The sequence below is a fragment of the Uloborus diversus genome, chromosome 1 (assembly GCF_026930045.1).
Source record: "Uloborus diversus isolate 005 chromosome 1, Udiv.v.3.1, whole genome shotgun sequence".
NCBI classification, from domain to species: domain Eukaryota; kingdom Metazoa; phylum Arthropoda; class Arachnida; order Araneae; family Uloboridae; genus Uloborus; species Uloborus diversus.
The window spans coordinates 197861723-197879315 of NC_072731.1; the positions used below are offsets into that span (position 1 = coordinate 197861723).

Genomic DNA, 17593 nt, shown 5'->3' on the forward strand with positions numbered 1-17593 from the left:
AGAAAATACAAAAAATATTTTATGGAAAGTATTTTAAAATGTTGCTCATAAGCAAGATACAAAAACTGCGTTTCAATTCCATTTTCAGTTGAATTTGGACTACCATGAAATTCTGTAAATTGAAAAAAAAAAGTTGTTGAGAATGTAGAATTGACTCAATAAAAAGGAACTATAATTTTTAAATTAAACGTAAGGTAGATGCGGGTAATAAGGTCTGTCGGCTAATGCCTAAACAACAAAAATACAATTTAATATGTTCGTTTCTGCTCTAGGACGCACTCGTAGGTAGCTAACGCTCACACTTGTGAGAATATAAGAGATGAATAACATGAGATTAAATCTAAAATTCGGCAAGTGGTATCATAAGAAATGAGTTGGTGTGACAATCAATGTCAAAGATAATTTTGAGTTTCCTGACGGTTGTTAAACAACCATTTTTTTTTTGTTATTTTGAAGACTTGAAGCATTATTAATCCTTATAATATATATTACATTTGATATCACTAATCAGTGTTAGGAGCTTATTTTGATCATTAAAGAGTGTTAAAGTTCATTAGCTTTATTATCCTACCATAGTATAATAAGGCCTAATGACAAGGTTTAAAAAGAAATTAACTTCGTGCTTGTTTTCCAAAAAACTGGTGATTTTTTGTTAGTTTCTTGTAGTAATTGATCTGTATGGTTAATTAATATTACAATTTTTTGATCCGGATGCATAGTTTTATTTTATTTCACGTCTCCCTTAGGTAGACCATGTTTCCCACACCTACCTTAGTCATAATCAAACGAAATTTTGAACAATATCAAACTTTATGCTGTATGGGAGCATGCGTAATGTGGCAAATGCTTTGGGAAAAATAAATAAACGTGCTTTCTACCTCTTAAAAAATAGGTTGACGTAAACGAAAACTTAATCTGTGACTCAATGACATCATTAGTATTATTGCTGTTTTCAACCAATAGCAATGCAATAGAGAAATAAATATCTTTTGCTTGTTCTTTAAAAATACCCGATGCATCTTCCTACTTGGTTTGTTGCTGATGGGAAGAACTAAGTTAAAATTGGTCAAACAATTTTAACTGCAGAAAAACGGATTCTCTTTTTCGAAACAAAGAAACGCCTTAGGGAAAAAATGTTGACAAAGTGTTTTCAAGTTGAACCAAAGAAGATGTTCTCAGTACAAAGATACAGCTTCAGTAAAAATAAATTGTAAAGTATTTTTTTTTTCTTAGAGTGAGTTTCACGCAATATTTTATACGCAATTCTTACATAAGCGGAAGTAAGATTCTGAAAACATGTTACTTATTTTGTTGCGTGTAACTGATTTCTTTTTCCTCACATTCCGAACACACAATAAAATATTTCGGGACTCTTAAAGCTCAATCATTGCAAGCACAATTAATAAAAACAAATGAGCAATTTTTATGATTTGTCGTGATTTAAATAAGCAACGTACGTGAATAGGAGGAAAGAAATATTCACTGCATTTATTTCAGTTTTAAGAGTTCTCAAACATCTATAAAAAGGAGTAGAAGTTATATTAGCCGTTTAGATGACAAAGGGAATTTAAGTGAAAAGGAAAACAGCTTTATCAGTTCGTGAATATGATTTATATAATTGTGGTTGCGTCAAGTAAGTTATAGTTTTATTTTTAAAGAGTTATTTAATTTATTTTTATAAGTAGAAAATTTCTGCCATTAGACTAAAACAAGTGAAATTAATTTTTAAAGAATCATATTGTAGGTTAAAAACGTATTTTTTATTATTTAAAATATTACACCTGCATCTCCAATTTAAAGTGCTAAACTAATAAACTAGTAGACACGTGTTTCGGAGATAAGATGTATTTTTTAGACTATTCCGATTGTTACTATTGATTTTAGTTCTGTAGTTAAGATATATTTTGATGCTGTAAAAAGAAGAGCGATTTTTTTTAAGTTTTTAAAATTGTTTCCAAATAAAAATTAATAAGTGTTTAAACACTTTTTATAAAAAAAAATTATTTTTAACTTTTCTTTTGAAAAAAAAAGGATTTTTACACTGGTTTTCGATAAACTTCAAACTATATGCTTTAACGCAGGTTGATAAACTTACCTTGAGCAGAAACTGATACTGGATTTCTTAAAAACGTACTAGTTAAGTGCTTTCGGGACTTTATTAAGGCTGCTTTAATTAAATAGGGATTAAATTTCTAATTTATACGTTATCTCAAAATGGTCAAGATTGTGCAAATATAAACAGTAAACAGTATTGTAAATAGCTCAACATGTCTTCAAAGAAAATTAGAGGAATTTCGTAATAAAGTTATAATATTATAACTATTTTTTGAACTTTATCAAAAAAGAAAATGCTTTTCAAGCAATACATAAGATATTTTTACTTAGATATATGTTAGTTTTCGTTTTTACAGTTATAAAAATGGCAAATGTAATGAGAATATTTTAGATATTTCTCATCACCATAACTTTCCTTTTCGTTACTTCCTTTTTCGCTTAAAACGATACATTTTTATTACTTACATAACAAAAATATAATAACAAAAGATTTAATTACAATAGTAAAAAATTAGAATATTGTTTTTTGAAACCTTTTGTAATCAAAGATTTTTTTTCTAATGATTCCTAGTTTCCACCAATTATGTTTATCCATTTAGTACAGTTTCATGATAATATATTGTTTCGTCAACTTTTGTGCGAGTTACCTAAACCTCTTTTCATAGCATCAAAATAATTCTATATTCAGGGAAATTCAACAATAACTAATTCGGTTTGTAGATAGAAGTGTGATTTATTGAAATTAAATTTGAAAACAACGCATATGAAAAGCAATACAAAATCGGCTAGTGTAAGTTCGTGCGTGCTGCAAATATTAAGATCCACTTGGGTGAAAAAATCTTGGGCTCTCTCTCAGTCAAAATCCCAAAGGACCGACTAAAATCTTCGAGTTTTTGGTAGTCCGAGTAATGGAAACTTCCCACAGCCTTTTCAAGACTTCGGGACCCACTGAAAACTTCGAGATAAATGAGTATTCGAGTTGTAAGGCTTCGAATTACAGGTAGTTGACGTAGATACATTTTTTCTTGTGAAAAAGGTTGCGAATGAAAAATACGGAGATTGTCAAATACGATAAATTCTCCCTAAAGCGGTCTCTTTAGGCCGAATAGTAATATTTACTAGTGTAAATCTCAGTACAGATTACAGCACAAATGGGAAACTACTTTATGATAGAACTACTTTTTTCTCGTGTTTTTCGACTTTTCGAATACAATATATAGTTGTTTGAGTTAAAAGAAAAACTGACAATTAAATGCGTATCATACAAGATAATTACTTTCAATGTTAAGGATTAGATTTTTTTTTTTTTTTTTTTTGAATGAGACAGTATGCGAATGGGTATACTAATTCTTCTCGTTATAAAAAAGTAGTCAATTGAAGTGGAGACCTGAGGCTGATAAAGGTCTCAGGCCTCAATTGAATACATTTGTAATACCAATAAAGCCTTCTTAAAGGCCTTAATTGAATACTATTTGTAATCCCGGTAGCAGAAACTAAGCGACGCTGCAACCTATGTCATAGATTCTTTAGAATGGCCGCAGACTATTTCTTAGTTGAGGCGACAAAACTTAAATTTTTAAAGGAAAAATAATCTTGAATTTCGGTAAATGAAGATTTGAACTGTATTTCCTGGATCCTTGGATAAAATCCACAGATAGCAAGTGCTTTTATTCTTTTGTTTAGAATTAAATCTGTTTTGAATACTGATGAAAAAAATTCTGTTCCCGGGTTTCTAATTTTACTTACAGTTCATTGCCGTATTTTGTTATCTAGTGTTGTATTTTCGTACTTTAAACATATCGCTTCAGAACATTATTTTTTGTATCACCCGGGGCAAGTTTTGGAAAATTTTTGGCTAGCTAACGATCTTCATGATTTACTTCTTCTTTAATTCAAAATAATGATTTTGCGACTAGAATTTTATTTAGTTACATTTCTTAAAAGTTTGAAAAAAGTCGCAGATTTTTTTTTTCCTTTCTTGGGGAGGGAGAATTTATATGTGTAACTATTTCTTCAAAGATGTAAAAATTATGTCTCAGTTGTCATGAAGCAAATTTTAAAATTTGCTTCCTGACAACTGAAACCGTATTATTTCTAATCTAACTGGCACGTGTCAGCTAAAGTGCGTAAGAAATGATTTTACATAAAGGAAGTATGCCTATGAAAACAACTCGTGAGATAAATACTAGAGCTAGGTAACTAGAAGTTAGTTATTTATTTTCATGCTGCTATGAAAAAAAATACCGGAGTTTCTGGTTTTTCGTGATTTTTGGAGAATGAAACTTTTATGCAAATGTTATTAAACTATCATTTATTATTTTCACTAAATTCAAATTATTAATGTTATGTTTAAAAAATAATTTTCAACAAAAGTGAAACAGCCTCTTTTTCCGAATTCAGTGTTATCTAGTTAAAGTACTTAAACCACTAATTGATATTAGCACGACCAGCAACAGTAAGTCAATAACAGTGAATACTTTTTAAAAATAAGAGTAAAATAAAATATTAATTAAAAATTTCAATAAATCATCTATGCACATTAGGTTATAGTTATTTTGATCATTAAAAAATATTTTTATAAATGAAAAATAAACTTTTCATGCTTTTAAAACTTATTTGCTTTTCAAAGTCTCAATTTTACCTTTTTGAAGCGCTGATGACGACAGCATGGTCTGAACCCCAGTGCCATACTACAGAAATGTGGCAATGCAGTAACATAGCCATTGATTGGTTTCACACGCTGCCACCAAAATCTATTCCGGAATCCGAAGCAGAGATTGAAACTATGTGTCAGTGAGTATTGTATACGTACATATTTTTTCAATAAACAGGCACACAAAATAATGTATACTTTTCAATTTCTTACGTTTTTATTACCTTGTTGAAGTTAGTTATAATTAAAATAACACATATACTTCTAGTAAGATTTTTTTTTTTTTTCATTTATGTGTATACATTTTCAACATCATTGTCCATTAAGCAGTTAGTTATTCCCCTTTAACCAGGGCTAAGGTAGAACTTTCAATCTACCGACAACCTGGTTATCACATCCACACTGCAGTTTCGTCCTAAAAATTCTTAAAAGGACTTAATAATCCCTATAAAGACGAAATTGCAGTCTCTGAATGTGATATCCAGGCTGTCGGTATATTGCATGTAGTTCTGTCTTAACCGTGACCTAAGGACGATAACTTACTGCTAATATACAAGTTTTGCCTTCATTTTGAGAGTTGAAATGAAGACTTTCACATGTGAGAACTTTTTTTTTATTCAAAGCTTCGTCAGCAGTTTCAGCTTCAATGAGATGACATCTGGCTCCAGCGCAGTTATTTACTGTTCCAGACTGATGAGTCAACAAGGACTAAATTGCTATCTCTGGATGTAACAACAGTGGGCTGTCAGTATATTGCATATCGGTAAATTGCAACTTACTACTGGAGAAATATTTTCTGCAGGTCTTAACCAATATGAAAAATCAATTGAAAAACGTATTATTTCTTTTATCCAAATTAACTCTTAACACTCCAATCTACACTCTGAGAAGACATTGTAAATGTAATTCTAGATTCAGATGTCCTCTCTGCGGAGGTATTTGAGTTTTTAAGATATTTACCTCTTAAAAACATATTCTGTAGTTCTAACAATTATGATTTGTCAATAACAACACAAAAAATTAGAATTTCTTTAAGCAATATATCCCTTTGTACTCCAGAGACATTTAAAGTTTTATTTATTTCACCATCATTTATCTTATTATTTATATTAGTCCCTTTTTATTACTTTGAGTGAATTTTCTTGACATAACTTTGCAATATTTTTGAGGCAAATTTTAAATTTCTTTTCAGAGAAGGTAGAAATACGATCAACTGTTTTAACGGTTATGGTAAAAGGTGCATGAGTCCTCTTCAAAAAGAACTGGCAGCTTTAATCTTTGAAGGAGCTATAGAGTTGTACAACGAACTATGTACTAAAGGTTCACCTAGTCAAGATAGTAAGTGTAGAAAATATCTGCTTTATTTATTGCTGAAATCTTAATTAAACGTATGATGTATACCGAATAATTTCAAAACGACTATGTTTTGAAGTTTATTTGAAAACGAAGATTCAAAATTTTGAGCACTAGTACTTTCAGCTTGCTATGCTTCGTGTTATTATTTTTTTCTTTGCACTGCAATGCGTGTATTTACTGCATATCATTTTGCTCGTGTTGTGTTTGAATTGTATTTTAAATGCAAAAAAAAAAAAAAAAAAACAAAAAAACAAAAAAAAAGTTTGTTTTATAAATAATACTCTGTAAATAGACGCAGGAACATTAAAGAAAAGATGCTGCTAATGGGTTGATGGGGGCAAATTTCTTGCAGTTACGTATTACGTCAAAAACAGGAACATGTCTTGCTAAAAATCAGCTGCCTCCCTCAAAAGTAACGTAGAATTTGTCTGAGTAATTAGAAAAACGTTTGCAATAAAACCCAGTAACCGTTTCTAGATTTTTTTTAATATTATAATAGCCTAGTACCATTCTGTCATACCATAAAGTTTCAAATTAAAAAAAAAAAAAAACATAGAAAGAAGCAAAATGTCAAACAAATGCTAAACAGCCACTTCTTGGAAAGTTACTGCACCCAGATAGTAGGGGAGAATGTTGTACTTTGGGACATTGCTAATGTCTAAGAATCTATTTTTAGCAGCCATGTTTTTGTAATCTCCAATAGTAACCTTCACAAAAAAATAGTGCCATAGTAAAAACCAGCATCAAATGAGTAAACTTGACGATTTTGTGAGAGAAAGAAAATTTTATGACTACAAAGTAAATATTTTCTTTGTTTTTAACTCTTTTTCTGTCTTTGTATTTGTAAATTTAATCAACCGAATTTTATTTTGTTACAAAAGAGTAGTACTTTAAATATTTTGCTTATGATAAAATAATGATCTTGAAAAGTGGTCCCTGAGAAAATAGTGCATTCTGATTGACCATCATTTTGGTTTTTCTTAAACAACGCGGTGATTGTACCTTGGGACAGCCAAACAATTTGTACTTTAGGACACGTTTCAAAGTACAACATATGCATGGCTCTTAATAGAATAATAAAGATATGCTTAGGAACATAGAACACTTGTTCTATTCTTATGTAGTCTTTTAAACACATTTAATGTTAAATAATAATTCATAATTCATTATTCATAATTCATAATTAATTATTCATGATTTAATTTACTACCATGGAAAAATTGCTTTTTTTTTTTGGTGCAATTTGATTTAAAAATATGGCTGTTTCTTGAATAATAAAGACTTTCCCATACTACAACAGGATGTGTCCCAAGGTACAATAGGATGTTGTACCTTCGGACAACTAAGAAATTTTACTTTAAATGGCTGGCAATATTTTTTTTCACACTATCTGAATTTTAAAAAAAATATATTGCATAGAAGTATGTTGGGGTATTTGTGACTTTTAGATTTTAAATTTGATTCAAATATTTGACTTTAAAACTTAAAATATGAAAAGTGTCCCAAAGTACAATAATCTCGCCAACATATCTTTACACTGATATCTAAAAATATTTAGTCAACGCAGGAAGAATTTCACTTCTTTAGTACTACTCCACTTCAAAAATGAAGGTGAAACCTATGTGGTGGTAACTTGTGGTTTTTTAGAGTATTTTGATCACTGAATTTCATTTTAAAGAACCTATAAAATTGTTAATTAGTATTTTGTGTGTTACAATATTCTTGTGTAAGATAAACGCCTAAATATGCCCTCACCTAAAGCCAAGTTAATTTGTCATTTGTAATTACTGTAAGGCAGACTACATCATTAAAGTGATATTTTCAAACTTAAACTTACCGATAATAACAAATACAGTGAAATCCCGTCACAAAGACCTTCAACGTACCGCTAATTTCGTTCGTTATAACATAAAGTTTCTTTGTAAAGGAATTCAAGCTTTGTAATAGATATTAGGTCGTTACTAAAAATTATTTTCGTTGAAACGGATATTTCGTTTTATTGGTATTCGCTGTAATGGGTTTTCACTGTTACTGCAAAGAAAAACTTAATATAAAATTTTCTATGGAGTTTTGGATTAATAAAAAGTATTATTTATATTTGTCAATACTGAAGAGCCCGCTTATTGGAATATCGGTTGAAAGATAAAAGAAAGTTTCAATGTATCTAACTTCTTTAATTTTTCATTTGGATTTTTCGAAGAAAAGAATATCCCACTCACTAGAACACATTTTCTCGAAAAACCTGGCAATTCCATTAGGCGGGCTTAAATGTATAATTTAAATTGTATTCTTATTTCAAACGACATTATTACTTTTTTTTTGCTAGAGCTTCTGAAGCATGCTCCCTGCCTGAATGAGGTATTTAAAACAGAGGAAATTAAAACGCTTTTGGATCATATTTTAGTTACTTTCAAAAAGTCCCATATTGTACCATTGCAGGATGTATTGCCATTTACATGTTGGTAAGTGTATATATATTTAACATAATTATTTTATTCAACCATTAATTAAATTTTTTCACCCTCTACCGTCACAATTGGGCCGAGCAAAACTTGTAAAGTAGTACTGAGCAGTAGTATTATTGGTAGATATTCAGCAATTAAATGCGTATCGATTTGGCAAACAAATTCATATGTTGGTTACTTATAAATTTGTTAGAAATATTTTTTCCTTGAAATGTCTTTTTATGGTCATTTTCAATGTTTCAAAACCAAAATTTCCTCATACTTGAAAAACAATAAACTTTTTTTTTTTTGATAGGACAAGTAGATTTTTATAGAAGACGCCGCGCCGCGCCGTAGGGGTCCAAATATTTCATTTTTTACCGTAAATATAATACTGAAAAATTAAAATTAGTAGTAAAAATTAAAGGTGAATAAAAAAAATAAGGATTTATAAAAAAAAATGTTAAGCATTAATGGATAAACATAATAGATCTGTTACATTCTGCCTAATGTTATAAAATCAGAAAAAGTTCTGGATTTTAAAAATTTTCAAATTTTGAACTTCACGTTCTTACACATTTTGAGGAGTGATGAATCAATTTTGACCATTTTTGAAAATTTTCTGTGTGTGACCAAACATGGGATGGGAACTTAACGAGACTGAGATTTATCCTAGTGTTAAATCTTATACGAAGCCATTTTTTTGGGGGGGGGGCTTTTGAAATGCTAATTTCTGTACCTCAGAGCCAGAAAGGCGTAAGTCACATTATGGTAATTTTACAACATAGAGGAAAAATACTTTTCTTGCACATGCAAAGGACGGGACGTGCGCTCTTTTAACCCTGGTAAAAAATTTAAAAGAATTTCTTTTAAAAAAAATGTGTGCACATGGCTTGATGCTGAATAGGCTTCTTCATACAATGCACTAATAAACGGAAAATCACAATTTTTGGACTTACGTTAGTCTTTCTCTAAGGTACAGATTTATGCTTTGTAGCCAAGAGACGTGAAAGCATAAAAATGTTCGAGTACTCCATTAAATAAAAGCACACATGAAAGATAGTATTAGTAAGACTAAATACTCGTTTTGTTTTTGTTCTCTTAAGATTTAATTTTGCTCCTCTAAGTTAATGACATTATGATCACCAGAAAATTAAATGATAGAATAATGAAATTATTTGCTGTCCAAATATAAGGTTATAAAATTTAAGGTTATGAAATAAACGTGTATCACCAGAAATTGAAAATCTTTCTCCATTGTTATAAAATGTGTTAAGCAGCTAAATTAGTAATTTTCAACGTAAAGTTCACAATACATATTATCAATACAGTAAAACCTGTCTACAACGATACAATTGGGACCTAAAAAAATATAGTAATAGGTTATCATTTTAGAGTTTGATTATTTATGCTGACATTTTGCTGGGGCCAAAAAAAAAATTGTTATAGACAGGTTATCGTTATAAACCGGTTTCACTGTATAGTGCAAATTCAACATACAATAATTTATATTTTTCTCCCCCATTTTTTAACAGTGGAATCAATAAAAGCTGCCATAAGTTCTTAGGCCTTATTCGTAAAACCTGTGATGATGAAGCAGCCGATTTAGTAAAAGACCTGAAACTATTGGCTGTCGGACAGTTACCGGAGGCTCTTTGTAAGGAAGGAGATGGATCGGAGGAAATTTGTCAACAGTTGTTGCCACCGGATGATGCAAAATTGTCAGCAACCGAGGATTCACCATTTCTTAAAACTCTTAAAGACGTTCTAAAAAACTGGATGGATTAAAAATCGTTGTAACATCCGCATGTTTACCCTGATGCACGGAACAATGTTCAAGTTTTTGCAAAGATCTGTTTTTTACACCACTTAAGTCACACGTGTTTCAGTGAAAGTGATACTTAACTAACTTAAATAGATATTCACTGTATTCCAAAGAATGAACTAAAGAGAGTTAATCAATTTTGCTTTATGCGTTTCATTTGCTTTATTATTATTATCGTTTATTTGTAAACGCAAAGGCAAACGCGACAGCGGTCGACCTATAAAGCGGTGAACAGACCAGGAAGCCGGAACAGGCTGAAAGCCTAATCCATGAAGAAGAAGAAGATGATGATGATGATTTGTTTACATATCCGTTTCAGCGGTTTTGTTTTGTTTTGTTTTTGTTTCCCCTTTTTAGGTGTTTCTTTTTTTTTTTTTTTAGTTTACGCTTAACAAATTAAATATCTGTAAAAATAACATTCAAAACCAAAAAATTTTTTTCATTTTCCATGTATCTTTCTTTTTCATAACCATTTGCAGTTTTTTAACAAAATCAAAGCAGTGTCTGGAATAAAAAGGCATTGAATTGTATTTTTTTAATTTCTTTCACTATATATACATTCCAAAAACTTCTCCAATTTTTTACAATTCGGAAAAAATTGTTACAATTCGAAACTGTGACCTTGACCTACTGCTTCGGGAACTGATTTTGCATTCCATACAAAAGCATTACCTTTATAATCTTTCCATTAGCACTGTTTTGGTTTTAAAGTTGTTAAATCGTAACATTCCGCAAGCTTAAAGTAAGAAATAACAACGTGGAATAATACAAATTCCATATTACTGCAGACACGTGTGTCTGCGTTACATGGAACACCTTTCGCAACGCAAAAGAAATAAGCTGATGGATTAAAAGATATCCGACAAAAGTACAGTTCTTGTAACGCCGAAACACATGTTTGCAGTAATCTGCAATTTGTGCTTTTAAAGTTGCTATTTCTTATTTTACTTTTATGAACAAAGGTATTTGTTTAACTTATTCCGAAATATGTTTGCAACAAACTGACTGACTTTTCTTTTTTTTTTCACATTGTAAAAAACGTGGTGTGGTAGCAATTTCAAAGTGTGGTTTGTTATTATGTGTGGGTGGTATCCATTTTAAAATTAAGTGTGTTGTAAGTTTTGGTTAATTTGTTTGAAAAAGATAGAAGGTGTTGGAAATTGTTATCTACCGTATAACGGGGTTACTTTTGACTGACGAGGTAACTTTATAAAAACCTGTTTTTTATTTTTGAACCGTTCTGGCGGGCTTAATTTTACAATTGGCGACCCCCTGGTGGTCTCAGGGTTTCAAGAATAACTTTTCAGACCGCGCTGACATCGCCAATTGATTGAAACAGTAAAATGATTTTGGCAACACTGATTTATGTGTTATCCGTGATATCAGCTGTTTTCAGTTTGTTGTCCTAACCTCTTCTGGTGCCACCAACTGAGCAACCTTTTGAATTTGGGTGAGTTATTTTCTGATTACACAACTATTTAAGATGATTTTGTCTTTTTTTATTTCTGTAACTCAATTCTACGACTTACTATGAATTAAAACATAAAACAACACAAGTTGAAGGGGTAACTTGGATACATGGGGAATTCTGAACATGGCCATGGGGTTACACTGAAAATGCACTGCTTTCAGTTGACTTGAAGCCATAGATCAAAGACTGCTGTGAGTGCACCTTGGATAATGTTCACGATATGAGAAAGATCTCATGTGCTTCATTAATTTTAAAAAGTTTGTGATTTCTGTGCCTTATTCTTAATTTCTTTTCGAGCGTTTATAATTTTTGAATCTATTCTTTTCAAGTTCTTGTTCAAATTCTATTTTATTTTAATCAAGTGAAGTTACCTTGATATTTTTTTATTGTCGAAATGAAGAAAAACATTACGATGGCTGTGGTTTTACATTTAAAAAACACGCTTGAAGTGACTTCAAGCATTTTTCAACTGATTTTTATAATAAAAAAAGTTTCCTATGAATTTCTCTCTTTTTAGTTTGATTCAAATTTGATTCCTGCTAGATGAGCATGCTTAGAGTGGTAGGAACCACTCTACGTGACTTAAGAACCATTTTTTATTTAAAACCAGCTTTTTAAACCCAAAAAAATGGAAAAATTGAATTTTGTGATTAAAAAAAACTTAGGCTATCTTTTGGATGGGGTAACTTTATTAGAAACCACCGAAACAGTCGTTTTAGATGGAGAAAACACGTTGTTACAAAGTAACCCCGGATGATGGGGTAACATTAATTTAAAAAAGAAATGACCCCCCCCCCTCCCTCCCTATTCAATATATCGAAGAATTTCAAATGGCAATTTAAAGCTGAGATGTTAAGCTATCGTTTGGTTCAAGAATTATTGAAATATCTTGAAAAATGAGGGTGCTACAATACAAAATATGCGAAACCTGTATCAAAGTAACCCCGGTCTACGGTACCTATTTCTTTACATCAACTACAAATTCTAATACCCGCAAACGACTTTTACACTATAGGCAATTAGGGAAACGAGATCCTCGTGTGATTTATATCTGCAGTTGCGCTATTTACATTCAAATAATTTAAAAACACATTTTAAATTAAAAATACAACGTTCTACAGCTAAAAAGCTGATTTTTGAATTAAGTATTATTCGTAGACCTTGGAGTCAGTAGCCTAAGTAAATGCTAACCAATGAACTCTACAGTACTAATTATTTAAAAAGAGTAAACAAATGAAAAAAAATATTTCGGTTGTAATTACCGAAGTTATATATATATATATATATATATATATATATATATATATATATATATATATATATATATATATTCAGGAGAAAAGAAATAGTTACACTATCAGAATTTGAAGAGGTTAAAACTTTCTCACCTAACCCTTTTTTTCAATCTTTTTTTTTCGGTGCGTATGTGTGTGAATGTCTGTATATACATGTACATTTACAGTGGCTTCGCTACGGGGTGGGGTGGGAGGGGGGGTAAGGTCCTTATAGTGGAGGAGCCGACGCATCCGCCATTTTGGAGCAAACTTGATCCAGTGCTTCGTAGCGATGGCATTGCTGCTGATGTTTACATTTCTTTAGCATGTTTTAAATTGAGTCAAATAGGTGGTTGTTCGGCTGTTATTTGTGTAAACAGCTCCAAAAAAGGATTTCAGCTCTTCAGATAACCAGCAGATGCAGAAAGAAAAAGAAATGGATAAATAATAGCCCGCGAAGTGACTGACAGCGTGGAAACGACGCCAACTGTTTCCAAAATTCCGACAATGTTCACCTTCGCTCTCCGACTCTCTCGTTTCCTGTTTGGCGAATGATTGCCAATAAAGATAGCTTTCCCTGTTGAACGCTTGCTCCAAAATGGCGGATGCGTCGGCCTCTCCACTTATAGGGGCTCTAGGGGGTGGAGGGAGAGGTCAACCCGAGTGTCACCCGTCTGGGGGAATGACACTTAACTCCATCGTCTATGTCACAGCAGTAGTCATTAGCACATAACGATGGGCAATATTAGAGTCAAGGACGATAATTGGGCCCCACCTTACTTTTAGCCTTATCGCGGTTTTCAAAGGAGCATCATTTTAAAAAGATATATTTAAACAAATTCGGTTCCTTATTTGACTTTCTTTTTTCCCGACTGTACACTATAATTGGAGCAAACCTAACCTGACATCGTCGTAATGCTGTTATTAGGATCTGCGTTGCCTTCATAATGCTGCTAGGTTAGGTTTGACTCAAATATAGTTGCTATAATCAGTTGTTCCTTTCTCCCGGCAATTACTTAGTACTTTCGCACTTACACCATTATAGAAAAATAAATACTTATAAACATCACTAGCAAACAAATACATTAAAATATGAAGTTCAACTATCCGCTTTGTTTTGAAACAGTAAGGTTTAGAATTCTTCAAACAGAATACTATATTTTACTTTGTAAACAAATTAAAAGAGAGAAGCTGTAGTTGTATTCTAAAAATGGACGTTAATTTAGAAAAAGAGAAAAAAATGAACTGTGTGATAAAATAAATAAATTAATTAATAATTTTAAAAACCTAGTCATTTTTTTTAACAAATTAGAACTTTCACTATCAAGAGCTGATAATATCAGTTTGTGATTTCAATAGTTCGTGTATACAATTTTATTTAATGTATTTACTTACTGCTTTTTTTCTTTTAAACATTTGTTTTTTCTCTTTTCGGCTTTCCATGATATATCTCCGCTTACCCTTTGTTCCAAAAGCGTTAAGTTTTGCTTATATTTCAGGTCTACTTTGTCAGATTTTGTATCAAGAATAAATGAGACAGGAAGAAGCAAAGGGATATAAGTGGCAAAATTAAAAATTTGGAGATAACCAGCACACATGGTAGGTGAACCTCTCCTCTGTCTTGAGGCAAGAGATGGTACTAGTAACCCTGGTAGTTGCTGCTATACAGCATGATTTAGAAAAAAATTTCAATGAAAGCCTACCTAGGATGTTATCTTTAAACGCATTTTACTCAAAACTTGAAAATGCCCCCTTTTATCCCTTTGCTTCTTACTACCTCAAATTCCATGCGAAAACAATACTGACGAAACAAAACGCCTTAAAAGTTATGCCAAATAAGTATATATGATAGTTACACAATGGGTACGACAAAGTTCGGTCACCAGGTCTCCCAGAAGACTAAGAAAAGTACATTGGCGACTAATTCTTTCAGAACGTCCAGACGACGAATACAAACGAAAAAAAAATCCACGACGAGTGTTGATTTTAATTTACAGTATTTTCACTTCTTCTTTTATCTTCAAAATTCTAAGTGAAGTGATGTTTTCAAGCAAAGCAACATTAGCATACGGGAGAATGGCCCAAAGCGGGTAGGTTTTTAAAGAACGCTTGAAAATTGTAGTTTTTGGATTTTTATCGCAACAATATCGGCTTTATTTTCTCTAGCAGGGTTCTCAAAATTCAAAATAAAAAGTGTGATTTTCGTATTATTTCAAATCCAAAAATTATTCATTACATTACAAACACTTGGAAAACCCGATTTGCCCTACCCGGGGGCTTAAATCCGGTAAGTTTAACTAATTAAAAATAATTGACTAGTTGCCTGCCATTATTAAAAAATATATAACAAAGTTGTACTTATCCAATTTAAAGTCATCACATTTGTTCATAAAACATAAAGATATAATTGATTAATCTAACAGATTAATTAATTGCCATTCAGATAAATAACTTTTTAAAGTTACACTTATCCTATTGAAATAGAAACTCTAAGTCATCACATGTGTCAAAAAATTATAAATAAATATATAATTAAATTCTATACCCGCTTTGCCCGACCCCCTTTACCCGAAAGCACGTTCTTTTATTTCAATAATTATAATCCTAAATTTAAAAAATAAACAAACGAAATGACCATTGTGCTTTGTAGGTAGATGGTGTCAAAATAACAAAATATTATTGGCAGTAAAAAAATAAGCTGGTCTTCGACTAATCATAAGATACAAAACTTCAGTTCTTTTTAGAAATGTATAATTTTTTTTTAATTTTAAGCCTGGTTACGCTTTCTCGCTTCACTGCTGCTTCGCTGGGACTTCTTAATACTCAGGAGAGTTCGGGTAAACACGACATAAATATGCATCGCCGCTTACACACCATGGGGGGGGGGGGGGCATACGAGTTGCCCTACCCGCTTTGGGCCACCCTTCCCTATGTGAAAAAAAAAGAAATTTTGGTTATCAGAAAATCAAATGTTTCTTCTTAAAGAATATATTATGATCGCCTGACGCATTTGTAAACTAATGTAAATAAAGTTTAAAAGTTTAAGTTTTAAATTTAATTTAAAATTGAAGAAAGTCATTTTGTTATTGTTTATAAAGGTGTCGACTTACAATAAAACAATGACCCCCATTTCTATTTACAGCTGTAATATGTCCAACATCGTTCATGCTATACTAAACTGTATAAAAAAAACCTTGTAAGTGTTGGGATACAATATTTTCCCTTTTTTTTCAACATTTTGCCCAGCCACCTAAGGTTTTGCGATTTTGTCGGACTTTTTGTCGGTATGTAAACATTAATATAAATTTCCTAAAACGTAAGAAATGTGTACATTGTAACATTAGATAAAATACAATAAAATAAATTTGAAATATTCAAAAAGAAATCTTTAAAAGAAATAAAATAAAAAGGAAAGAAACGTACTCTTAGTGAATTCAGTAACATATATATTGGGTAAAAAGAAATTCTTAAGTAAACCCTCATAATTTATTTTCCTTCGATTTTATTTCAAATACTTCTTGAAAAAATATACGGGAATAATACTAATCGCGAATTTGATTCAATCGGAAAGAAAGTTTCCCTCAAAAGAAGGATTGTTTTAAACCTTCATTTAAAAGTTTATTTGTCAACACATGAGCAAAATGCTAACATTTAAAATTTAAATCATTAAGTAGCATTAATTCTCTATGAAAACGTATTGGCAGCTAATGAAGTGAAAATTATTTCTACTAGTGATATAGCCTTCATTTGTGTGTTTTTTTAATTATCTTTGTTTAAAAAAATGTATTGCATACATGTACATGAAAAAAAAAAAAAAAAAAAACTTTTAGAAATAAGAATTGTTTCCATTGTGAATGGCTATTTATTTTTTCTGACTAAATAAAGTAACAGGATCTCCACTGCTACTAAAACAGCTACTAGTAACTAGCTCTTCAGTTTTTTTGACTAAGTAAAGTAACTGAATATAGCTCTTCATTTTTTTTAAAGTAAATAAATAGCAAAATGTGGCGCTTTAGCTTTTCTGACTAAATAAACTAGCAGAATATAACTCTTTCGTTTTACTGACTAAATAAAATAACAGAATATCGTAAAAATATGCAATCTTAAGCATCGCTGATGACATAACTGTACATATGTATCAACGCAGGCATATTGAAATGTAAAAAGAAAAACCTTTTTGTAAAATCAAATTCTATCCCTTCCTCCTTTCTTCAGCAGAAGACGAACTGTCCTCCTACATTCAAGGTTGGAAAAATTTCAAATGATTCGTAGTATTACGACACAAAAAATTTTGATATTGAAAAGAAGCGAAAAGTTGCCAATACAATTCATTACGTTTAAACTATCAAAATGAAAAAAAAAAAAAAAAAAACGAATTCGAGCAAATAATTGCGGTTTAAAAGAAAACCCTACGTGTGTACCAATACAAAAGAAAGTGGGAAAAGGCCATCTAGTCGCACACTGGACCGTTGACGAAATGACAGCAATGAAGAGAATGGTCAAGTCCAGGTCTTA

The 17593-nt window shown here is 31.1% G+C and overlaps 1 protein-coding gene across 1 annotated transcript; it reads left to right on the plus strand.

Moving 5' to 3' along the window:
* Window positions 1-1449: 1449 nt before the first annotated feature.
* On the plus strand, window positions 1450-10470 carry LOC129224178 (uncharacterized). The gene is made up of 5 exons (XM_054858598.1): window positions 1450-1633; window positions 4707-4848; window positions 5901-6046; window positions 8391-8526; window positions 10044-10470. Exons 1-5 carry the CDS (start codon window positions 1606-1608, stop codon window positions 10294-10296), a joined length of 705 nt encoding a protein of 234 aa, XP_054714573.1. The 5' UTR covers window positions 1450-1605; the 3' UTR covers window positions 10297-10470.
* Window positions 10471-17593: the final 7123 nt, after the last annotated feature.

What these genes read in the sequence shown, in the direction of transcription:
- LOC129224178 (XM_054858598.1), top strand. Translation starts at nt 1,606, where the DNA reads ATGATTTATATAATTGTGGTTGCGTCAA. An exon ending in TATAATTGTGGTTGCGTCAA is followed by an intron (nt 1,634 to 4,706) that starts GTAAGTTATAGT and finishes ACCTTTTTGAAG; the next exon opens with CGCTGATGACGACAGCATGG. An exon ending in GAGATTGAAACTATGTGTCA is followed by an intron (nt 4,849 to 5,900) that starts GTGAGTATTGTA and finishes ATTTCTTTTCAG; the next exon opens with AGAAGGTAGAAATACGATCA.